Here is a 25,863-nt window from a genome sequence, read left to right on the forward strand (position 1 = left end):
ATCAAAAGCTATATTATTCTATCTCTTAGATGTATTATTAATCCAAAATTATTTATAGAGCTTTCTTTTAGTTTTGATTTCCATAGGGTGCCTTGGTAGGTCATAAATAGATTGCATTAATTTATAATTTATTTGGTTTTTTTTTGTGCGACTAAATATTTGTTAGGATATTCACCATTATATTCCGAATTGAAGTATGTGCTTATAAATCTTTAGTTCTACTCCTTATAGAACTTTCAAGTCATTTCCCTTGGAGTTATGTCTGTTGAATATCTCACAAGCTTAGAGTTGTGAGTCGCACGTCTAAAAGGTAAGTAGTTGTTATTTATTAAGGGATAAACGCACCCTTATTTGTTAGGAGTATTTTTCTTCTTTCTTAATGTGCTAGACCTTTGGATAGTATGCCGTCAGCCTTGTCATTGTAAAATCTTTTATTTAACGCTTATGCTCATAATTAACTAGTAAGATTCATAAATGATAAATAGATCATTCATTATTTATTACTACATAAACTCTTGTATATCAATTTTTATATTTTCATGTAGGTGCTTTTATTAAATGTAATAAATGTTATGGTTGTAATCATTCCTTTCATGCATGTTGATATTTCTTTCATACTTGTTTGGCTTTTAGTAGCCATATTGTCTTGATGTACTATTATTTAAATTTTTATTAATGTAATGAATATTTGATTTCATTTTCATTTTTTTTTTTATATATAATTGACTTATGCACTTTTTTCTTTTGAGAGTACAAAACAAATATTTATATTCTTTTATCGTGTCATGTATTGCCAGGGTACTGTACGGTCTTCCAAACCTAGGGTGCGAGAGGGGTATATGATTAACTAAGCTAATGGCTAATTTTTTGCTACTAATCCATCTTTTTCTTAAATCAAATATATTTTCTATTAATTAAATTTTTTCTTAAGTTCTACAAACACTTACTTATTTTGGAAATTTGACTTCAATTTGTGTCATTTTTGTGAGGTAAGGGCTTTATTTTTTTTTTTAATGTCTTAATATTGTTATATATCATTTACTATTTTGTTTCTTTTCCTTTGAGGGTAAGGTTCTCTCCTTTTTATTTGTGTTTTAGTCATGAAAATTTAATCATTGCTCTAGTGAGATTAATTGAAGCTGAGTCTTTTTAATGTCTTAGCTCTTTTTAATGTCTTAATTTCACTTTTTATTTGTTTTTAGACTCAGCTTCTAAGAAGCTTACCATTGCTCTAGTGAAATTTGGAGCATTCTCCTACCGCTTCTTTTTTCCTTGACCTTATTGATTTAAGGAAGATTCCTTGAAATAGAAAGAGTCCATGGGGTTCACTTCATTTCGTTTATTTGCTTGCCAAATCGCTCTACCTACCTTCTGATTGACGGCCATTTCTTTTTTGTTCTCTTCGAGTTAGCCTCTTATTTATTTATTTATTTGAGTTTTCTTGATGTCTACTCCGCTTTTAGGAGTTCCCTGGTAGTTTGGCAGCCAATCGCTCTACTCTTTAAGATTCGGGATGTCTTAATATTGCTAATAAATCTTGTTCTTACAAAAATGTGATTTATGGTTCTTCTACTGTTCTTCTACTTCCTCCTCAGATCTCAAGTCTACCACTCATTGTGGGATGACAGTTTTGGGGATTTTTGATGAGGAAGTTCTTTACCTAGCCGCACTTTTTCAGTTTGCTCTAGTTGGCAAGTTTACTTTGCATAGACCTAAATTGAATTTAATTCATCAATTTTTCTTTAATCCTAAGCTCAATGGGAGTTTTATGCTACTCTTCTTGATCCTCGCTATTCTTATCAAACTAGAGATTGATCTAGATTATAACCATATTTTTGGGCATCGTGTTTATTATGTTAGGTAATGTTATATGAAAATTTATAAATGATCTTCTCTAGTTGACATTTATGTGGAATCACATATAGTTCCTATATGGAGTTCATTCCCTAAACTTTAACCCCACTTCAAGTCTCTGAGGATATTATATCGAGTGGGTAACCTGTTTGGTCATTTTTTACAAGTTGATAATGCTACATCGGTTGCATCTAGGCCTTTTTTTGCTAGAGTTCTAGTTGAGCTTGATATTACTAAACATTATCTCAATTCCATTTGGTTAGGTCCTAAAAATTTTGGATATATGCAAAAAGTTATTTTCAATTAGTTTCCTGCTTTTTTGTGATCACTGTATTACCCTGGGGAATAATCTCGTTTATCAATGATATTAAGTGTTTAAGTCCCAAATACTTTTACATTTTCCATAAAATTAAGATGTTGTTAGGTAAATTTGTTTTCGAACCTGCTCTATTAAGAGATTTCTAACACCTGTGCGGTTTGGTTGGTTAAGGTGCTTTAAGGAATGATTTTGGCTCCTTTCGGATGTCTAATGTTCCTCCTTTCTTGCTTGATGCTCAAAGTTTAAATTATATTTCTTGATTTTGATGTTGGGGCGTCTTTTCAGCTCCTAGTGGTTCCTTGTCTGATGGATGTTGTTGTTTGAAGGATTTTGTTGTTGTGGTGGTAGTGAGCTTTTTTCATTTCAGTTGTTTTTTTGTCCGGTTTGATGAGCTGAGGTTCTTCTCGGGTGCTCCTTTTTTTGGGCCCTCTCTAGGGGTTCCGATCCTCTTTTAGTGCCCTGTTGTTGGTGTTTTGTTCCTTTCTTTTCTAGCTATTGTTTGTTCAATCTGTGGGTCTTCTCTGTTACGAGGCAATTGTTGTTATTATGATAAGCTAATATCATTTCAATTGATTTTTGCTCTTCTTTTGGTATGTTTTGTTTAGTTGAGGTTATTCTCAGGTTCTCATTTTGTTTTTGGTCCATCTCCACTAGTTGTGGTCCTCTATTTGATTTATTTGACTGATTTTTTTCCTTTGTTTACCTAGCTATTTTTTTCCTACTTCAAATGGTGTGTTTGTTCTAGTTGTTTTGCTTCTATTGTTGGTGTGGGGTTTTTAGCTGTTGTTATTCGTTGGTTAATCGTCTTGGTGAAGTATGCTCGGCTCGACTTTTTCAGCTCCATATCATCCTATTGATCTTCGTTTGTGCTTATTGCTTATCTCATTTGATGGCTATCATTTTGGGTTTTGCTCCTTGCCTACTTTCATCTATTTTTCTACTTTTCATTTATGTAAGTAGATAGGGATCAATGATTATCAAGGTCTTTTTTTACTTTATGGATGCAGCTCTTTAAGCAGTAGTGAATTTTTGATCCCTTTAAGAATTTGTAATTTGTTGTCATATTAATGCTCAGACCCTTTATTTGGTTTTCTCCAAAAAAAAAAAAGAGTCCATGGGAAGATCATTTTGGATCTAATATTATTATCGATAAAATTATTCTTTGCATGAGCTTTTGATATTTTGAATTGTGCTCTATTTGGAGGAGGTAAAGAAATATTCGTATAGTGGTCAGTTAAGGCAAGTTCACACATACATCACATACGCAAGACTCAAATCCAATATCTTTTCATTCGTAGCTAAAATTTCCAACCAATAGATAAAAATAAACTACATATCTTTTCACTCAATAACTATAAAAGAGAGTTGACTTGGGATCTACTAATTAAATTGATCACCTTGATTTTGTAGCTTTATTAATGGGGAGAAATTATTGTGTACGCAATCCGAACCTGTTCGGATGTGCGTACACACTGCTTATTTTGTTGTGTATTTTTTGATACATAATTTTTTCGTGGCAAAATAAGTAGCAAATAATTAATACTCACTAAATACACAAAAAATATGCAAAAAGTACGTAGAGAAAATTATGTATCAAAAAATACGTAATAAAATAAGCAGTGTTTACGCACATCCGAGCACGTTTGGATTCCGTATACAATAATTTCTCAATTAATGGGTCTCTCCTTGCAAGAGAAAGTTAGCATGGCCATTGAATAAACTCTCATAGAAGTGTTAGCAACGAAACAAAAAATTGTAACAAATAAGAACGAGCTTGCAGTTACTACTTCACATATATAATAACTAAAATAGAAAGAAATACCATCATGAATACACTCTCATAGAAGTGTTAGCAAGAGCGAAACAAAAAATTACCAAATTTCTCTTACATAATTTGTTTATTTTTAACAGGTATAGGCTTACTAAAATTATTATAAAAAAACAGGTATAGGCTTACTAAGGTTTTGTTTGGGACGGCTTTCTTACTACTTCTTAAAGCAGTTCTTTAATATAAAAATTTAGATTTTTTATTAGAAAGGTGCTTTAAGAAGTAGTGAGAAGCCACTGTCTGTTCAGGATGGTTGTGATATTTTATTAAGATATTTAAAGAGTTGATGTTAATAAAATAATTTTTTTTGAAAGCTATTCTGATATTATATATTAATATAATTATCATATTAGCAAACATGATTATGAAAAGTTAAAGGCATCCGTAGAAATTTTTTAAAAATTAATTGAAAATTAGTATTCAAATAAATATGCATCGGTTGTTTGAAAGACAGGACAATAAAAAAACTATTACAAATATACCTTAAGTCTTGTGATTATGGCTTTGTTTAGGACAAATTTTCAAAACAAGAATTTTTTTAAAAGTAACGAAAAGAAGTGGCTAAATAAAATTAATAACTCATGTCTAAAAAATCGAATAATAATAAAATTATTTTAAATAAAACTTAAAGCTTCATTTGGAATGATTTTTTTTACTATTTTTTAAAGTAGTTTTATTAAAAAGCTACTTTAAAAAGCACTAAGAAAGCCGTCCCATTTGGAATGGCTTTCTTACTGCTTCTTAAAATAGCTTTCTAATTTAAAAATTGAAAATTTTTAAATTAAAAAATTATTTTAAGAAACAGTAAAAAAACCGTCGTCAACTAAGCTTAATTCTTCTTCTATTTGTGAAGATTATGTATAACAAATAAAATGTTGATTTGTAATTTTTACCTGCATGCTAACGCAGTTCCCTTGTTGGCCCACTTTCCAATGGGCCTCCAAGCTTAAATGCAGAAGCATGTTGGCCTGGCTTTAATTGCACTTCAATGGTGGAATACAGTTGTAGGGGTATTTGTCACCACAAGCAAAGAGATGCAACTTAAAAAGGGTTGTAGGCAAAGATATGAAAGCAATTATACTTAGCTGACTTATTAGTTAATCGAGTCGTATCAGCTTCCACTATTTATGGTGAAATTATTATGTAGATATTGTCTAGAGGTCAATTAGAATACGTCACGTTACTAATATGGTGTGTATTGTTATTATGTACCACTGTGTATCGGATGACATGACGTGTCCTGATTGACTTCTGAGGTCCGATTACCGCACGTAAAAATCTCTCCTATTTGTTGCTAGAGGCACATCAGTAGAACAATGTGCATTAATGCTATTATGACCTGTGATTTCTTATTAAATGATAAGCAATAAAAGTATCACAATATATGTAATATCTCTTTTATAGTTGGAAGAAGGTAACGAAACATTTTACTCAGCATATCGAGGTCAAAAACAAACATTCAAAACTTAAAATAATAAAAAAATTAGAAAATTGATTATAAAATTATTAAGTTGACTTAATCACATAATACTCTATCTCTAAATGTTTAGAATTTCACTAACGAATGAGCTTAGAGAACAATTTTGTTCATAATGATGAAAATATCCCCTAAGGCCGCATATATTTTCTTAAAATATTCTTAGAAGATGATTAAGGTTTTGTTTGAAATACTTTTTTATTGTTATTTAAAAAAAAATATTTTTGCAAAAATTTTTTGAACTAGAAAATTTTTCGTTAAAAAATGACTTCAGAAAGCATTTAGAAATTTGCCCCAAATAAGGCTAAAAAAATATCAAATGTGTAGCTTATTAATTGCTTTTACAAGAATATTATATTTTTATGATTAAAAGTCCTTATTTAAATATAATTAAAAATATTATAAAATTTGAAGTCAGTATTAGTATCTATCTACATCAAAGATTTGTAACATTAAAAAAAAAAAACTGAGTACAAAGAATGCTGTAAGATGGGCTGATAAATTATTTGTTGAACCGTGAGTTGCAAGCTTGGGTCTTCAGTTGTAACAAGCCCACACTAAAAATCTGACATGTTAATTAGGCTTTCATGAACAGGCCGTAACGTATTAAGGAGTCCATATATATTTGGATTGGGCCGGTTTTATAGCCGCCACTAGATTCGATCAACATGTACTTGGATATCTAAATAATTTAGAGTAGAAAAAAATATTGTATCAAAATTTTTTGATTTGTTCTATATGTGGAGAAAAATGAATATTTAAATAAAATTTAGATTTATTTATATTAAAAAAAATCTTCTAATTTCAATATTTGCATGATATTTTTCATTATTTTATCTTCCTATAATTTATATCAGGATAATAGAATTACAAATTTGTCCCATAAGAAATGAAGGATATATCAACTTTTCAGGAACTTCACCCTTTGTTCATCAGTTGATTGCATAATTTTTTTATTTATTTAAGGGATGAATCTTTCTGCATGAGAAGAATGTTAGGATTTCCAAATGCTGAGACTTTCAATGGCTTGAAATTAATTACATAAATTATATATAATATTAAGGATTTGATCATTCTAAATGGTCATTATATGTGATAATTTGCATTATGCGCAAAATTAGAAATTTAAATGGCACTATATGTGATAATATTATTATTTTTGTTTTACTTGCTTTATATAATATTATGGTTAATTTTAAAAACAATAATGAAATTTAATTTGAGGGTAAATTTTTTATTATCGTTCACAATCAAATCAAATAAACTAATTAAAAGATGTTAATCTCAGAAGTGAGTTAGATCAGACGAGAATAATCAGTGGCTAATTATGGGTTCATCTTATATCTGAAAAACTTTAACGTATATTTCATGTAATTAATGAGATATAATTAGCATCTCTTTTTTATGGATTAGTTTTTTTTTTAATTTTGTAGTAAGATTTTATTAGGTTATATTATGATATTCAAATATTTAAATTTTAATATAAATATTTGTACATAGAAGTACTTTTACTACTATCTATAAATAGGAGACAAGAGGATAAGGCTAAAGACACACAATAACATATAGGTCTTGACATCTTTACTTTCGAGCAATAAAATCACAGGACTTCTCTCATATTTTCTCCCTCCCTCAAAGCCCTACATAGAGTCCTAATTGGGTACCCATCAGAGGCAGAACCCCTAGTGCTCAGGGGGGACAATTGCCCGAAAAACTAATAACCGAGTGAAATAATAAGATTAGTTGATAATGAGATCAATAATTTGATCACTATATTATTGTAATTAGGTCGAGCCAGATCAGATCAAGACAAGACTGAATTTAATGACCTGCAATAATTGCTTTCTTTATTATTAGCTTACAATACAAATAATGGATTTAGTAAAATGGAAGTTTTTATTTGCATTTTATTGATTGTATTCCATTAATGGTTCTATAAACCCTTTTTTAATTACTTGATAACCTTAATAAGTAATGGCCGATTTGTGCCGTAAAAGCAAATAATAATTGTTGAGCACATCATGCAAATAAAGAGTGCCGTATAAATAAATATTAATTTTTTTTTTTTTTCAAAACATAATACTATAATAAAAAAACGAACAACGGTTACAACAGCTAAAAGAAGGAAAGAAAAACTCAAAAAGAAAAAACCTCTCAAAATAAAAGAAAAGCCCCTGAAATAAAATGGGGGCTCAGTAGAAGACCGAGGCAACCATCAACCTCGAAACCGCACAAGGACCATCATTATTTTTAAAAAACTCTCAAATTATTCTTTTTGAAACAAACACCATCATTTAGGCCTTTCACCATAACAAACAAGAACTCTATCGATCATTATTGGTCACAACCACCACCAGCACTATCGTTGGGCATTATAGGGGACTAACAACTATATGTCGGTATTGTCCCCTTCGATCCCCTATCACCCCAAAGTCACTATTATCGTCGATCAATGTTGGCAGCAGTTGATTTAATCGCTTACCAGTCTCTGTCAAGCTATGATAACCACCGTCCACATCACTTAAATCACCTAATTTGATATTAAATGAAAAAAAAAAACAATGAATTGTGGGTATTCAAAATTATCCCATGCTTTGGAGAAATTATTCTGTGTGGAGTTTGGACGAGAAGAACTGTTCGGACATGTGAGTGTATACACTGTGCACATATTAAATATGTACTCAATTGTATACAGCATGTATCAAATATATATATATATATATATAGTTTGAATATAATGTATACACTCATAATTCAAATAATTCTTCTAATCTGAACTCCGCATAGAATAATTTCTACATGCTTGGCGCCTTTAAACAGGAGCCGGGGTTATCCTTTATAGTCAGTTTTATTTTATTTGTGGAGTCAACGTAACGTGTAAAAGCCCCAAAGACGGCGGAACATTGAGGAAATATAACCCAATCCACATTCAGGAGAATTGTTCTGTACGTTATATAAGCTAAGATTTAAGAAATAAGCATGCAATTAGTGAGGTCTTCTACTAATTTATCAATTTTTTACACTTTTAAACTATCACAATAGATTTTGTTCTTGAAGGTTTAGTATACAAGGCAAACATATTTTTGTTAACAGTAGCATTTCATAGAATAAGATTTCATTTGGGATAACTTTTTTATTATTTTCTAAAACTCTTGTAGAGAAAATAATTTTCGTTAAAGCAGTTTTTAGAATGCAACTTTCTAGCTCAAAAATTAAAATGAGTTAAAAATAGTGATCAAATATAAGTTGTGGTTGTGATTTGAAAAGCAAAGAAGTAAAAATGCAACACAAACGAAGCCTAAGACTATGACTTCATTTGGGACAGCTTTTTCGATCCTTTTTTAAAATAACTTTTTCGTGTGCTTGAATGTCGTTGAAGAAAATAGTAGGAAAGCTGTCCCAAACAAAACTTATATTTCAATTAAAGGAAATAAAATAAAATGACGATCTTATAATTAATAGATTTATTATGAGTCAATGAGGCCAAGGCAAATTGAGGTATCTGCTCAATCACAAAATAAGCCGTCAGTACCCTGATCTCAGTTAGAAGGTCATAAAGATCGCCTATACACGAAACAAAGCCTAATTGCTTAAAATGTGCAATCTAAGGCGACTAATATGATCATTTGATAGTTTGTTCAACTTTAAATTTTTTATTTCAGGTCATAATGATCTTGAAGGCAAAAGGATAGGGAAGAATGCCTATAGTTGGTTTCAAAGAAGCCCACTCTCTTTCCCTCTTCCTTCCTCCTAAATTACTTTAAAGCAATTTGCAAGTTGCATTGCAACATAGTTTATACAAGTGGGAGGGTCTTCCTAATTATTGTGGCTCCAAATATTTGTGGGCTAAAATATTTGAAGTGGTTGTTCAACTCACTTTGTCTCCTTCACTATTCTACTATGGTTTGATAGAAAATACATAAATAAAGATAAATGATCTATCACTTTTTTTTTTTTTCTCGTATGCATTTATCCAATCACAAATATAATGAAAATGATACTATATGTTGAAGATAAGGCATACCTCCAGGCACATATCAGCCTCTCATCTAATTATCACCAAACTTTATTAGCTTTTTTCTTTTTCTTTTTTCTTCCTTAGCACCTATATTTCCTTTAGGGCAAGATTAACAAATCAGATTTGCGCTAAATGATATGATTTTGAGTGGTCACTAAATTTAATTATTGCTTTAGAAAAATGACTATGCTTACTTTAAACATTATTACTTTGAGCATATAATAATATTTGTATGAGTGTTGTATGAGTCTATCAGTATGAATATGACAAGCATTATTCACGCATATGAGGTGATTGATTCCATCGACTAGATGCTTGACTTTCAGTGCCTTTAAGAATTATGTCGGTATATTGTATATTATTTTTTAAAAAATCATGTGTCAACAAATATAACTTCTCAATTGGCATTTTCGGTTGTTTAATATGACGTAGATAACTACTTAGGCTCAAAAAACTCTGTTATACATTGAAGACACTTAGAGCTAATCTTAATTCATCAATCATATCACATTTCTTGCCTACTAAGTTAAATTACTTGCAACATATGGCATAAGAGTTTGGAGCTCTTAGTATACTATACAATGAGCTATTCTCAATAAAATAACACAAATGTGCTAGAAAATTAACCAAAACTCCTAAAATGTAGAGTTAATCTTGTGAGCAATGTCATAATGAGTGAAACTCCAACAAAAAAAATATAAAATTAATAAGGAGCATATAAATTTAGTTTTATACCCTTCTTTTTATTTATATAGAATTTCAACTTGAAATTATTATTCATTTTTGTTAATTACATTTGTTAAGTTTACTAAAGAAAGCAACCTCCAAAGCTTGCCAATAGAAGGGCGAATTATTACGTCCGGTCACCGGACGTCCGGACATCCAATCCAGACTCGCCATATCACCCAAATACATCGGGACCCGGTGTATTTTGGTGACGTGGCGTATCTGGATTGGTGTCCGGACGAATCTGGACACCGATAATAATTTGCCCAATAGAAAAGTGCATACTTTTTTTTAGCCCAATCATTTAAAAGATTCGTGTTCAGGTAAAACTTGCACGCTTAATTATTGGGAACCAGTTCTTAAAGTCAGTATCCAAAATGATTCATCAATTAAGTTAAATTATTTTAACACCTGTGATGCAGCCAGGTGTAATACCAGGCAGGAGAGACATAGCACGCTTGGGAGGGCCAATGGCATGACCAAAGGTGCGAAGACATTTTCTTATGAGTATGATGGTAATTATTTTTAATATTGAAAATTTATTTAATAATTATTAAATTTTAATCATTTTCAACACCTGAAATTTTAATATTGCATACATACCACCCATAGTTCATTTTCATATCAAATATGAGTGGTAGAAATGAAATATATGAGTGGTATGAAAGAAATATAAGTGATATATTTGATAGAAATAAAGTTTTTTTTACCCCCGCCGGCGGGGGGATTCCGCTCCTCAGGCTCAGGAAATTTTATCTACTTCCTTTCCTTTGTTTCTGGAGGTATTTAGCGTGGTTTGTTTTTCGTTTTTTCCGGCCGTGCCGGCATGCCGCTGATTAAACTGAAAGATCTGGTTTTTTTTTTGGGGATCTCTCATTCTAAGTCCTTTCTTGAAGCTCTTGCTGAATCTACTTCCTCTTTTCCGGATTTGAGGCCTTCTACCTTTCGTGGACTACCGTCCCTTTGGGTTTACGATGTGAAAATCAGGGATCTGGCTGAACCTTTTCGTTTTTCGTTAGTTGGATTTTTTTCGTCGAAGCTTCCCCCTCTCGACGTTATTCGTAATTTTTTTAAAATTTGAAGCTGAACGGAGAAGTGTCTGTTACGGTTCTGGATACTACTCACATTTTGATCAAATTGTCTAATGATTTAGACTATTGTAGGATTTTTTGCCATCGTTCTTATCTTGTTTTCAATTGTTTTATGAAACTCACTAAATGGTCACATTGTTTGGATATCGGTGTTGAGTCGCCGATCATCCCGATATGGATCTCCTTTCCTCATCTTCGTCCTCATTTCTTCGCACCGAGGATTATGTTTGGGCTTAATAAATTATTTGGCAAACCTCTGAAAATTGACGAAGCTACGTCGGTTGGCTCTTGTCCGTCGAATGCTCGTGTTTTAGTTGAACTTGATATTACTAAAACTTACCGTAAGCAAGTTTGGTTAGGCTCTGATTCATTAGGGTATGTTCAAGAGGTGGTATTAGATGATTTTCCTCAATTTTGTGGTGTTTGTAAATGTTTAGTGCATTTATCTGGTAAGTGTTGCTCTGATGTTGTGTCTGGTATCCCTACTGCTTCAGATGTTCCAGTTGTAAATTTCTCTCCTTTAGGTGCTGTTAATGAAGATAAGGGTGTTGCCCATTCTGTGCCGGAAAGTTTGTTAAAGTTATTGAAAATTCTGAGGTTGTTGCGGTGGATTTGCCCTCTGTTGGGCTTTCGAGATGTTCTCCTACTGTTGGGAATTCCCCTGTTGTTTTGGTTGATTTTGTGGGTGTTAGTAACTGTAATAGCCCGGCTGTGTATGGTGATGGTGTAAATTTGTCGGATGCTGCTGTTGAATTTTTATTGTCGCCTAATGCCATTCTTTTTATGCCCTCGGGTTTAGTGGACGGTTGTGCTCTCGCGGATGTGATTTTGGATTCTCCGGCGATTGTTCTGGTTCCGGAGGTGGGTTCTGCTCCTGTGAATGTTGTGATTTCTCTTGCCGAGGGTGAAAGGGGGTCTGATGGTTCGCCAGTTTTGGGTGTTGTGGATTCAAATGGGGGTGCACAGGTATTAAAGAATTCGGAAGGTGGTGCTGATGGTTATGCGTCTGTTGCTGAGGTTCCTCTTGGGCTTGAAGCTGAGTCTTCGTCGTTGGGTAAAGAGGAATGTATTCCTATTACCAACAGTTTAGTTGTGGTTCCAATGAATGAGGTCGATGCACAAGCGATGGCTAACTGTTTGGGTAATTCCTCTGGTGTGGAGATTATGAACCATGTTAATTGGCTGATTGATTCGTTGGATGATGAATCGAAATCTGATTTTCATGAGACTGACATTGATTTTTCTCTCTTGCGTACTTCCAATGTTGCCACTCGGGGGAAATTTTGGGGGAGAGGACGACGTAGACGATGATTTTTTGTTCGTCATGCTGTTTCTCCTCGGGAAATTTGTGCTTTATTGTTCGACTTGTTGCTACGTGTGGCTAAGGGCAATGATGTGGTCGGGGCTCGCGTCCCGGTCATTTTTACTGGTGGCAACCGTTGGTGTGGACTTTCAGGACAGATTTTTGGGACATTGATTACACTTACCGGACGGTCCGTGCGGGACGTCTTGGACGCTGGAAGCCTCGGCCGTTTACTGAGCCCGCTTTTAGCTTATAGTTTTCCCTTTTTTGGTTTTTCTTCTGCTCGTCGTTTTCTTTTTGTGTAACCTTTTTGGTTTATTAATAATAAGTTCCATATTTAAGCAAAAAAAAAGTGATATATTTGATATTAAAATAATATAGGGTGTTATGCATGCAATATTAAAGTTTTAGGTGTTAGATATGTAAATAGGATGTTATAAAGTGGTATGTATGTAAATTTCGCTAATTTTTAATAATTATGAAGAAATTTGTTGGTGCTCAAGTACAATTGCTTAGCTTGGTTGGTGGGTGAGTATGGTTGGGAACCTTTCAATCCGTGCTCGATTCCCCTCGAGTAGCAACGCCTCTTAAGTGGGGTTCAATCAAGTTCGGGCTAAGAGGTTTCTGGGATGGGACGATGGGTGCCTCTTCTAAGTCAGATAAGAATTAGTCACGATATCAAACACCTTTTCAAGAGTGGCAGCAAGAGCATATCCAGGCCAAGAAAAAAAAATTAATGAAAAAAACTAGCTTGTGATTCAATAGTTTTTTCCCAAAAAAAAAAATTCAATAGTTGCTGCACAGCTTATTAGTCCAACGCAGAGGTTGAAATTCGATCAGCTGAAAATAGATAAACATGATAGAGAATTTTCTACCATTTGAAATCTAATGTAGTTCCAGTTGCGACATGTGTCATACGTTCAGTTGAGAGAAAGGATATTTTGTGTTATGACAAAAGAGTTATATGGTATCTGTAAAGCAAATCAGCCTCAATTTTTTGGGAATAAAAGAAGCCATTGTTGACTGTGGGGCCAATCACAGAAAAAATACTTGTACAGCTAAAACGAGGCCCACAAGTGGAACCCACTTTATGCAGGAGGGTGCGGCCATTGGTGTTTTTTTTTTTTTTTGCGGCCATGGGTGCTTGCCTGCAGTATTGAATGAAATTACTGCAACAATTTTTTTAAGAAAATTTACATACATACCACTTTATATCATCATATTTATATATCTAACACCTAAAATTTTAATATTAGATATATATCATCCTATATTATTTTAAGATCAAATATACAACTTATATTTTTTTTACTCTCACTCATATATTTCATTTCAACAACTTATTTTTATACAAAATTGAAGCTGGTTCCGCCCCTAGTTTTAAGTGTATTTTGTAATAAATATCGAGATATTATCTATTTATTGCTTTTATATGAATACGCTCAAATTTAAAACATCATGCACTAAGGTTTTGCTTGGGATGGCCTTTTTTTGGCTTCTTAAAGCAGTATTTTAGTTAAAAAAAATTTAAATTTTTATACTATAAAGTTGCTTTAAGAAGCAACAGGAAAGTCATCCCTAACGAAGTCTAAGCTTTCATTTGAGATAACTTTTTACTGCTTCTTAAAAAGACATCATACTATAAAAATTTTAATTTTGGTACTGCAAAAAATGATTAGGCTTCTTTGGAGATGATTTTTTTACTACTTCTTAGAGCAATTTTTAAGTACAAACTTTAAGAAGCAATAAGAAAACAATCCCAAACAAAGCCTAGAAGTGTTTTATTGTGTGAGTGTTTTATTGTGTGCAGATACCTGACAGAGAGAACCGTCCAGTTTTCTCTCGATTTACAGTAAAAGCACAGTCAAAGTGCAGCTGCTACAATAACTGCGCTTTATCTGTGATTTTACTATAGACAAAGAAAAATTGAATAGTTCTCTTCATTCAGTGTCCGCACAGAATAATCCTTCCACCAAAGTTATGCCGGAGACGGACAGCGAAAAGCTTTAAAGAATTCCTTGCGATTGAGCTTATCATTAGTGGGAGAAATCATTTCAATGTGGGCGTGACAAAATTTCCATTTGGTGCAAACTAAAGTTTAGAAACTTATCCCCATCTAATTTAAAAGACTTGTCCGTCAATTACGATGAGAAGATATTTGCAAAGTTTTGAATAAAAAATGCAATAATATAATTAAAGGCTGCAGTGAGAGAGTAAATTGGACATAAATATCCAATAAACTAATCTGGTAGAATAAATTAATAGATATCACAGAAGAGATTACACATTGACTCAATTATTTGTGGAAATATTCCAAATGCAGGCGTAGACCTGGTGGTAGGTCTGCGAGCTCAATCAAATTATTGTTAAAGATAAATTCAAAGCTATCCAAGCAGTTTTTTAGTACAACAAATAATTTTTTTATACTAGAAAGCTGCTTTAAAAATCAGTAAGAAAGTCATCCCAAACCAAACCTTAATCTTACTTTAAGCTTATCTATGCGTGCGGGTTGATAAAAGTAATTCAATTGGTGTTTAGTCTCATTAATTTTCAAGTTAAAATCTCAATCTTCTCAATTTGACCAAGCTTTTAAGTGGTGCTCATGTGGTACATGGGCACACCCAATTGTAAAGAGCAGCTTCTTGTTTCATTTCATGTATATTCATGTATGTTTTTTAGGGTATTCAACAATTAGTCAATGGGTCATAACAGGTTGATAGGTTTCTCATGGGCCCTACAAAGAAAACTCGCCCAAGGATTACTAAACTCTAACTTGGTTGAGCATAACAGGTTAAAGGAAAGTTAATAGCTCACGCGGATCACATAGATTGTCACTCGCTCTTTTGCACCGGATGTCCATCACAGACACTCACTGCCATTTATGATAGAGTGTTGCCAACCCACCTCAATCACAGTCACTCAAACATACTCACTTCCTACTCCAAAGCAACCGAGGGCTCCAACAAAGATCGTCAACAACTTCAAAATGGTTGCCCATCACAACCCTCTAGCTAGGCTTAGCCTTAATCATAATACTCTCCTATCCTTATTCTTCTCTACAAACTCGACACTAGGAAACTCGATCCAAGACAAAGTAATATAAGTGAGAGATGTAATCACATGTCGAATTAGATAGAGTGTGATGCATATCTAAGTGCAATATGTATCAATGGTTACTAATTTATTTACTTTCTATTTGTTTATTGATACAACATTTTCTATATCCCTCAGATTCCTAAAAATAAAGAGCGTTGAAGAACATTTTGAACCTTTTGATATTTTCGACGAATATTTGCGCTAAGGGACAATTTCCTATAGAGTTACCTCCTCTCTAACTCGGTTCTCACACAATTTCTCAAGTTATACCCTTAGAGCTCACTCGCTTGCTAGTAAAATCGGTTATCACTCACGGTAAACTTGAATTTGACATATATGTTAATGATATTTGTAGTAATAATAGTGATCTCTTTCTAACTTTAATAGAACTTTTCTACTCTAGAATTCTTTAATCACAATACAGATCCAACTCATAAAGAAACCTGCAGGGAGCATATACTATTTGTACTACTCGTTTAAATGCTTGCTAAGGCCACCATAACTCTATTCATTTCTCAAGTTTATAGTTCAGGAACACAATTCACCTTAACCACATATAATAGCTCTACAATTAAGAGGTATGTTTCAATGAAAGTGATCTGTTAATGGAACATAAAAGAGGAATTTTATAACAGGTTAAACGTTAAAGTTCTGTGCGGAAATGTCTCGAAATTATTCTGTGCAGAGATCGTAAGTAGAACGTTGTCCGGAAACTAACCATAATGCGTCACGTCATTGATACCGAGCTTTGATACCGAGGGCACGGGTGACGAGGCACATTTTGATTGGTCTCCGAATGGAGCTCGGTATCCGCACAGAATAATTAATCTGCTCAATGAGGTCATCTCAACCAAACTTATTGATATTCAAGAGAAGTCAAGGGGATTGAAAGTTTGTGGAATCTCTAATAACCACTAAAGATTCTTCAACACAATTAAGCTGCTCTTCTAGGAATAAAAAGAGGTTAAATATGAAGCTCTCTATTTCTTTGTCTACGAGTAAAAAAAATAAAAAATAAATAAAAAATAAAAAAAAGGTGTCTAAATGTAATTGGAGTATATCTATTTGGGGACCTCGTTGTGTGAACTGAGTTTGAGGGATTTTGGCAAGACTTATTGGTAGATCTCACCTATTTGTACTAAAGAGTTAAATGTTATGATTTATACAAATTAGGGCTTTAATTGGGACGGCTTTCTTGCTATTTCTTAAAGTAGTTTTTTAATAAAAAAAATTTAATTTTTTTTACTAAAAAATTACTTTAAGAAGCAATAAAAAAGTTTGGAACCGCTTTTTTATTGTTTTCAAAAGCAACTTTTTAGTACAAAAATTTAATTAAAAAATTTGTATTCAAAAGCTGCTTTAGAAAACATTAAAAAAACTATCCCAAATAAAACCTAAATTTCATTAAAATATTTCTTAAGGAATTAATTTAGCACATCAAATAACAATCAAAATGAAAAATAAAAAAATAAAATCCCAAACTTCTAAAATTAAACCCAAATAATTGAGATAAGACTAAAAATGATAAATATATATTATAGGATCTTAATGACAGCAACATCAATCATATCTCCATCTGCATTAAACATACACAGCATCTTTACAAAAATAAATAAATACTTTTTTTATCATTATAAATAATATTCTATATGTTAAAAAAACATACATATAATAATGTTGCTTTCTCCAAATAATTGAGTAATTGACCATATATAACAAATGGTCCACTGAAATATAAAAGACATGAAATGCTGGGCCGGCAAATCAAATCAAGTTGGTGATGGATTGCTCAGCCAGCCGGCCGGCCGGCCGGCAGTGCTCACAGGACATTGGAGAAGGCCATTAGGGCAAACATCATTAGGATCATTAAATACCATATCACCTCTAAATTAATTTGTAAAAGACGAACTGCGCTCATCTATTTTGTATCATCCATCGTCCCCATTTCCTGGAAGCCATCCGTCGGGAGTCCTATTTTGCCAGGCTTCATTTGGGAAGAAATTATTTTGTGCAAATGCTGGACAGTCATGAGTTCAATCAGATCGTGTCACGTCACTCGGCGGTGCCGAGAAAAGTGACTTGGCACAATCTGATTAATCTCCGGATGTTAGGTGTCCGCATAGAATAATTTTTCTCATTTGAGACCTTTTTTTTAATAGTTTTTTAATATTATTTTTTTTAATTAAAATTTTTATACTAAAAAAAATATTTTAAAAAATAATAGAAGTTGTTCCAAACTATGCCTAAAATACTTAAATCTATTAATTGGTGAATTTATAGATTAATAAGCACAACGTTAGTTAATGTATTAAAATAATAAAATATTAAGATATTTATATACCTTAATAAAAATTAATATAAATATTTATAATATTTTTAATATAAAAATTGTTGAAAATTCAGACTTGTTTGTAAAGTAGGATTAGGTTCGGGTTGATCTGTTTAGATCCTAGTCAACTCGAGTTTGACTCGAATTCGATACTCTAACCCATTTGAACATCTCTAATTTGATTTTTTATTCAAATATAAGGAATGAAAAAAATTCTAAACTAATAAAAAAAAATATAAGATTATTTTAATAATTAAACAATTTTCTACTTTTTATAGTCAAGGAAGGGATGCTTCCTGGAATCCCGTTTCCACAATGATTAAAATTTAAAAGGTAATCAATCGCTCTCACATGCCCTCAATTGGGCTCTTTTTTTGCGTATACAGCGAGATTAGTTTAGCTTTTCTCAGAGGGCGCAGCGGAGAAGCCGCCAAGTGGCCAGCGACGGCCGGAGTTGGCGCACCGAAAACCAAGACTTCAATCGGCTCATTCCGATAAGATTCCATTATTGATTATCCAAACATAAAGTATTTATTTTTAATATTATTTATTTAATTTTTGGTACGAATACGGTAATATTGAGGTTTTTTTTTTAATTCTGAAAAAATGGTTACGAGGTGAAAATTGCAGGTTGGGCGGCATTGGAGCGTGTGTGATGGAGATAAGGGACCAATAGGAGGCTTACATGTGGACGAGTCACAAGCGATGATCTGTTGCTGCAGCGGGCTGCGCTCCGTCTCTCCCTTCGCTTCTTCGGGAGTGGGGAAACCGGTTCAGTCCATTGGGAATGGGATTGGACCGCATCGGCTCGGCTTGAGAGGGTTTTTTTTTTTGAATGAAAATCAAAATTATACAAATCATCTAAGAATATTTAAACTATAAAAATGTTTTAGAATAAATCTCAAAATCATTGAATCTATTTTAAAATAAATACAATATATAAATAATTAATAGAAAAATTGTATCTTTGAAAGAATTGTAAAATTAATATAAATTATTTAAATATTATGCTGATTTCAAAGCAAATTCATGAGTTCAAAATTTTTATTTTATAATGAATTTATGATCAATGAGTTGAACAAAGATAATAAGCTTTTCAAGTAAATTTTTCCAGACTCAATATAATATACTATACAATTATTGAACTACTCTTCACTCATTCTACTCACAGTTTATATGTAAAAAATGCACTCTTTACTATAATAGTAGCTATTTAAAAATTAATACAAAGATAATAAGCCTATAAATTAGGGGACATACGGAATTCTTTTTTAACTTAAATATTATCTTTTGCAAAACAACAATCCCGATTAAAAATAAGAACCAATCACTCATGCGCTTATCAATAATATAACTTAAAATGCTAGTATTCACGAGCCACAAGAAAAATAATAAAAAATTTACCTAAATATTACTTCGTAAAGAGAATTAGTTTTTCCTTATCAAAAGTTTTTTCATAAGAAAAATTTAGTGCATTAAATAATAATCGGTTTTAGTTCACACTTGTGAATATGATTGTTTAATTTAATATCCAAATAGATATTAAAGAATTTTGGATGTGATATATCATAAAAACTACAATATATCAAGCAAGAATCTGATGCAAAATTTGAATTGAAAATTTATGTAATTATATTTAAGATCATTTGAAATTTGACTTCAACAAATTTATAATCGAATTGGATGTCACATTGAGATGTAACTTACGGAACTAAAATTGATTTAATCTAGCTTTAAACGAACCTAAATCAAGCAGTTGAAAAGATATTTTGAAACTTCACGTAACTAATTGATGGGAAAAAAAATTCAAATATTGCTTTCTTATATTCATGTCGAGCATCTCGATTAGTGAAATCCAATGAGCATAATTCATGAAATTATTATGATACTTAGATTATGAAAGAATAATTCATTATTATGAGAATCAATAAGGTCATATCATAGAAAGTTTTGAAGATTCTGATTAAAATTATCAAAATGCCGCAAATGGTAATTATAAATAAATCATCATTTTTCACATATAAGGGGGAATGAGCTTTGGAGCTTAATCTGGCCTTGAAGTTAAAGAGATATCTGCTTGGTTGTTGATGATCATGACCAACAACCGTCATTGCCCTACCACCATCATCCACCTCCATCACTTGGCTAAAGACTCATGACTAGCATCGACTGGTCACAATTACTTGAATATCATTACTTGATTATTGTTGCTATATTGAGATCTTCTGACCACCATTTTGTGACAACTATCACCAAAAGATCTTCGCTCAATCAACTGCAACTTTCTCCTCTCAACTTTACTGATAATGGCATAGATGCATACTATCACCTAAAATGCCAATGCATATCGTTAATACTAATGTTGATGCTTGCTCTCTTTGTTAGCTTTCAACAGAAATAATATTGTCATATGATATCACTTATTAGACCAATCTATTCCTCCGACATAGACCATCACTTATAAGGCCTATTCACACAATAAAAACTCGTCATCCCTATATTGTTATTATAAAAATATGACAGTACACTTCTCTATAGTCAAATTAATGACTCATCACAGTAGCCTTGAATACTTACTCATTTTTAAAGCAATTATTGAGCTATCTTAATATATTTTATTTATATTGTTGTTTGGCTTTTAAGTCTTAACCTGATCAATCCTCATATGACATGTCACAATAGTTTTTTGAAAGGTTTTGCTCTCATGATGATAACATATATAATTATCTAAGTATAAATTGTATGATTGATTAAACTATAAAATGATATTACTATCTTATATGTGTAATTAATTTTTTAAAATTTATTTTACTTATTATGTTCGTTATATCACAATAGAATATATGTTAAATTTTTATGATCTTTTAAGAATTTTGATAAATTTTTAATGTGTAGATCATTTTATACACTAAAAAGTTAACTATACATTTGCTTTTTGGTTTGCTAGGTAAGGCCTATTATAAAATCATCAATTATGCTCAAGTTGGATTTATAAATTTGAAACAAAAATCTAACAATATCATTCTTAGTAATAAGCTTGTGAACATTTTGACCAAAAAATGGATGTTGGTCCTTTTGGAAGAATTAATGTAGATTAAAAAAATGTTTTACTCTCTTTATATCCTAGAATAATTCTTACATATTTAACATACCACTCTATTATTATTTATGACACTCTTCTAAATTTTTTCCTCTCCTCTCTATCTTTTTTGGTTTGTAAATTAAATTTCAAACAATCCACACAAAAATCGGCCTGATTCTACATCAGCAACCTTACGCTCGCCGCATCATTGAGCAGGCTGGAATGGCAAACTCCAAAACTGTATCCACACCAACCGTCTGCAAGCACACCATTCGGGACAACTCCAGCATCGAATTCAGTAATCCAAATCTGTACAGACAGCTCATTGGCTCTCTACAATACCTTACACTCACTCGGCCGGACATCCAGTTTGCAGTTCAGCAGCTATCTCAACATATGCAAAGACCGCTCAACGCACACCATGAATCCCTTAAGCGCCTCCTCACATACATTCATGGTACCTCCAGCACCGGCATCAACCTCAACCGAACAAACCTTACACTCCGAGGCTATGTTGACGCCGATTGGGCCAGCGACACATTAGATCGTAAGTCCACGTCCGGATTCTGCAACTTTCTAGGTGACTCAATCATATCCTGGCAAGTCAAGAAGCAAAATACCATCGCCCGTTCATCAACAGAAGCAGAATACCGGGCTCTCGCAGCAGAAGCTTCAGAAATAATTTGGCTACGTCGACTGTTGGACGACTTTAACATACCGCAACAGTCGCCGACGATCATCTATTGTGATAATACATCAGCAATCGCTCTAGCCAACAACCCTATTTTCCACGCCAGAACCAAACATATAGATGTTGATTGTCACTTTATACGCGACTGTATCATCAAAAAGCAGCTCACCATTCATCATATCTGCACTACCGATCAAATCGCCGATCTGTTTACCAAACCGCTCACGTCATCACGGTTTCACAACCTTTCCAGCAAACTCATTTCTACATGGTAGACATCAGTTTGAGGGGGGGTGTTAGGATCCTACACGTGGACGGTTCAGATTTAACACCAAATATGTACCTTCTTTATATTGTACTTTCTTTCTAACGGCTTCACTCAAGCTGTTATATATATTCACACTTGTATTAAGAATAATAATAAGAAATCATTACTCTTCTTTTCTATCTTGCTTCGTTTAGCTCTCCTCTCCGTCTCTGGCTGTATCAGGTTTATCAACAGTTTTTAGTACAAAAATTAAAATTTTTGTAAAAAACTGCTTTAAGAAATAATAAGAAACCGTCCCAAACAAAACCTAAGACAATCATGCATAGAACTTTTGATGGTGTATTCAAACAAATACTCCACTACCCATTTTACATATATATTCTACTTTACTGGCTTTCTTATATTGATTGACTGAGACTAAATGGCTAAAATTTTTTTCACTCTACCTATTTTTCTTGAAAATTAAGAGCATCGAGAAATTAATAATGTTAGTATGTTTGAGTACGAGTCGACCAAGAAGAGAAATTTCTGACTTAACAGCTTGCTATGCCTCTATTCGCAATTCGCTCACATTGGACTCACTCTTGTAATTATTTTTTGTTTATTAAATTTGAGCTTCCGCCTTAGGGAATAAAAAAATAAGATAAAAAATGATGATAGAGAGGAGAAATAGCCGCCCATTTATTGATGCCCAAGCTGATTCCTGTATTCCCTTTTCTTCTCTCATCTTTTTTCTCTCTGAATAGCTCTCGGTGCGCTCTTCTGTTACTCTCTCAATCGCTTCTGCTAATCTCTCAATCTGCGAAGTCAAGGGTTTTTGCCCTTCCGCTCCTTTCTGTGCTCGCTTTGCTCTATCTCTCGGTGCCTAATTTGGGGTGTTTTTGGAGGACGAGCCCGCCACGAGAGTCACATCTTTGCTTCTTGGAAGCTGGAACAGGCGAGACCTTCCACTCCACTCAAATCTCAATCTGTTTACCAAAACGGCACGACTATGAAGAGGGAGCATTTGGAGAGTGTTGGAGGAAGGGGGATTGGCGGGTATGCTCCGGCGGCGCCCGGTATGGCGGGAACGGGGAAAGGGAAGATGATGGGGTTGGACGAGGAGGCGGACGGTGGTATTGACGAGCTTCTTGCTGCGTTCGGGTACAACGTGAGGTCCTCTGATATGGCGGGCGTGGCGGAGAAGCTGGAGCAGCTGGAGATGGCGATGGGAGGCAGCTCTGCGCATGACGATGCGCTGCTTATTCACCTTGCTTCTGATACTGTGCACTATAACCCGTCCGATCTGTCGAGCTGGCTGGAAAGCATGCTCTCGGAGCTAAGCGCGCCGCCCCCACAGCTGCCGCAGGCGATTCATCCTAATTCCAGCGGCTACAACTTGCCGCAAGCGCCGGCTTCTGCCCACTCCTCGACAGCTTTCTTTGATCCCGCCGATGCACTCACCACCACTGAGTCCTCCACCGTCACCTCCGTCGATTTCCCTGCCCAGCCTCCTCCTGTTGTCTTCCCTGATTTCGCCGTTCGGCAGAGCGGCTCTGGAGGCAACCGCGTCGTGTACGGATCAGAGCCCCAGATCGATAGTGGAACCCGAGACCGGAAGCGGATGAAAACCTCGTCATCCTCTTCCTCTTCCAGAGGAGGATCTGGCGGTGGAGTGATTGTGCAATCTTCACCAACTATTGGGTCTTTGCTGGCGCCTGCATCCGGTACCGAGGTGGCTTCTGCGCTGCCTGTAGTGATGGTGGACACACAGGAGGTCGGGATTCGTCTAGTTCACGCCCTTATGGCCTGTGCTGAGGCAGTGAACGAGGAGAACTTCAAAGTGGCAGATGTGCTCGTCAGGCAGATTACGGTTCTCGCCTCTTCTCAGAGCGGTGCCATGCGTAAGGTCGCCGGATACTTTGCAGAAGGCTTCGCCCGCAAAATCTATCGCCTCCACCCACAGCAGGATTGCTCTCTCGACTCCGCCTTCTCCGACATCCTCCAGATGCACTTCTACGAGAGCTGTCCCTACCTCAAGTTTGCTCACTTCACCGCCAACCAAGCCATCCTGGAAGCCTTCGCCGGCTGTCGCCGCGTTCATGTCATCGACTTTAGTATGAAACAGGGGATGCAGTGGCCGGCGCTGATGCAGGCTCTCGCACTCCGACCGGGCGGCCCCCCATCTTTCCGCCTCACCGGAATAGGTCCGCCCCAACCCGATAACACCGATGCGCTTCAACAAGTCGGTTGGAAGCTAGCCCAGCTCGCGGATACCATACACGTCGACTTCGAGTACCGCGGCTTTGTTGCCAACAGCCTCGCTGATCTCGAGCCCTTCATGCTCGAGACCCTCTCACCAGCAAGTGGCGGATCCGCCGAGCCGGAGGTCGTGGCGATCAACTCAGTCTTTGAGCTACACCGCCTCCTAGCCAGACCAGGGGCTTTGGAAAAAGTCCTCGCTACTATTCGCGCTGTGAAGCCGCGCATCGTCACCGTGGTCGAGCAGGAAGCAAACCACAACGCAGGTCCGTTCATGGAGCGATTTACTGAAGCTCTTCACTACTATTCGACGATGTTCGATTCTCTGGAGGGCGGCGCTGGCGCCGCCGGCGAGGCACAACAGGATCAGCTGATGTCGGAGGTCTACCTCGGTCGGCAGATCTGCAACGTAGTAGCCTGCGAAGGATCGGAGAGGACAGAACGTCACGAGACGCTGACTCAATGGAGGACAAGGATGGGCGGTGCTGGTTTCGAGCCTGTACATATTGGTTCCAACGCCTTCAAGCAGGCAAGCATGCTCCTTGCACTCTTCGCCGGAGGCGACGGCTATCGCGTGGAGGAGAAAGAAGGCTGTCTCACGCTCGGTTGGCATACGCGTCCACTAATCGCCACTTCCGCTTGGCGAGTCGCCGGTGCCACCGACTCTACCTCCGCGGCCGCTGATGCTCACTAATCTCAATGCGGCGATCTCTTCTTGTCCATCTTTTCAGCGGTCGGATGAAACATCCCGGACCGGCCCGGCACGGCACGGCCCAGTGGGCCTACTTACGGACATGGAGTTGCGGTTCGATTCACTGGAAGGCCTTGGTCAGATGGTTTCACCTCTCCATGTTACCGTGTTTCCCACCCCTGTTCGGGGCCGTCCTCTTGTGTTTTTTTATTTTTATTTTTTTTTAAATTATAATTTTGGTGATCCCATCCGACCCTCAAGCCTCTCAGCCCTTCCTTTGCTACAGCCTCGTTTTGACTATGAATCTGTTATCTGCGTGTATCTAGTCTTCCCTCTGTCTGTATGTAATATAATAAACTCCGAAAGGAGATTTTTTTTAATCCTTCTAAATAATTTTATGCTGAAATCTTAAAAATTTATAGATTATGATTTCATTTGGGACGATTTTCTTACTGCTTCTTAAAACAGCTTTTAAGTATTAAAATTTTATTTTTTGTACTACAAAAATGGTTTAAGAAGCAAGAAAAAGCCGTTCCAAATGAAGTCTAAATGAGAAGAGAGCCTGACCATGAAGGAAAAAAACTGGAACCTTCAAATGATTAATTTGATAATTTATTATTCCTTATATTTAGTTCTAGATTTTTAAAAAATTACAATTGATGTTTTAATATTATGAAATTTGTGGAACAATTAATTGATAAGAAGTTTAGAAAAGGAAAAAGGGTGGGCCTATATGGGGTGGTGATTAGCACAGTTGTCCAATCGGGATCAGATGCCTGTGAGACGTTGTGGGGTCCATTGGGCCCATGAGAGAAGGAGGGGAACAGGGTGGGCCCGCCACTCTAAGGG

General features: G+C 34.9%; 1 protein-coding gene across 1 annotated transcript; it reads left to right on the forward strand.

The window, feature by feature from the left end:
• Nucleotides 1-22,758: 22,758 nt before the first annotated feature.
• LOC110099298 (DELLA protein SLN1) lies at nucleotides 22,759-25,394 on the forward strand. The gene has a single exon (XM_020826401.2). The coding sequence runs from the start codon at nucleotides 23,074-23,076 to the stop codon at nucleotides 25,015-25,017; it is 1,944 nt and encodes a 647-aa protein (XP_020682060.1). The 5' UTR covers nucleotides 22,759-23,073; the 3' UTR covers nucleotides 25,018-25,394.
• Nucleotides 25,395-25,863: the final 469 nt, after the last annotated feature.

Source organism: Dendrobium catenatum, unplaced genomic scaffold (genome assembly GCF_001605985.2).
Source record: "Dendrobium catenatum unplaced genomic scaffold, ASM160598v2 fragScaff_scaffold_1539, whole genome shotgun sequence".
In the NCBI taxonomy this organism is placed as follows: Eukaryota; Viridiplantae; Streptophyta; class Magnoliopsida; order Asparagales; family Orchidaceae; genus Dendrobium; species Dendrobium catenatum.

Bases quoted from the DNA above. Each gene is read 5' to 3' on its own strand.
- LOC110099298 (XM_020826401.2), top strand. From the start codon at position 23,074: ATGAAGAGGGAGCATTTGGAGAGTGTTGGAGGAAGGGGGATTGGCGGG.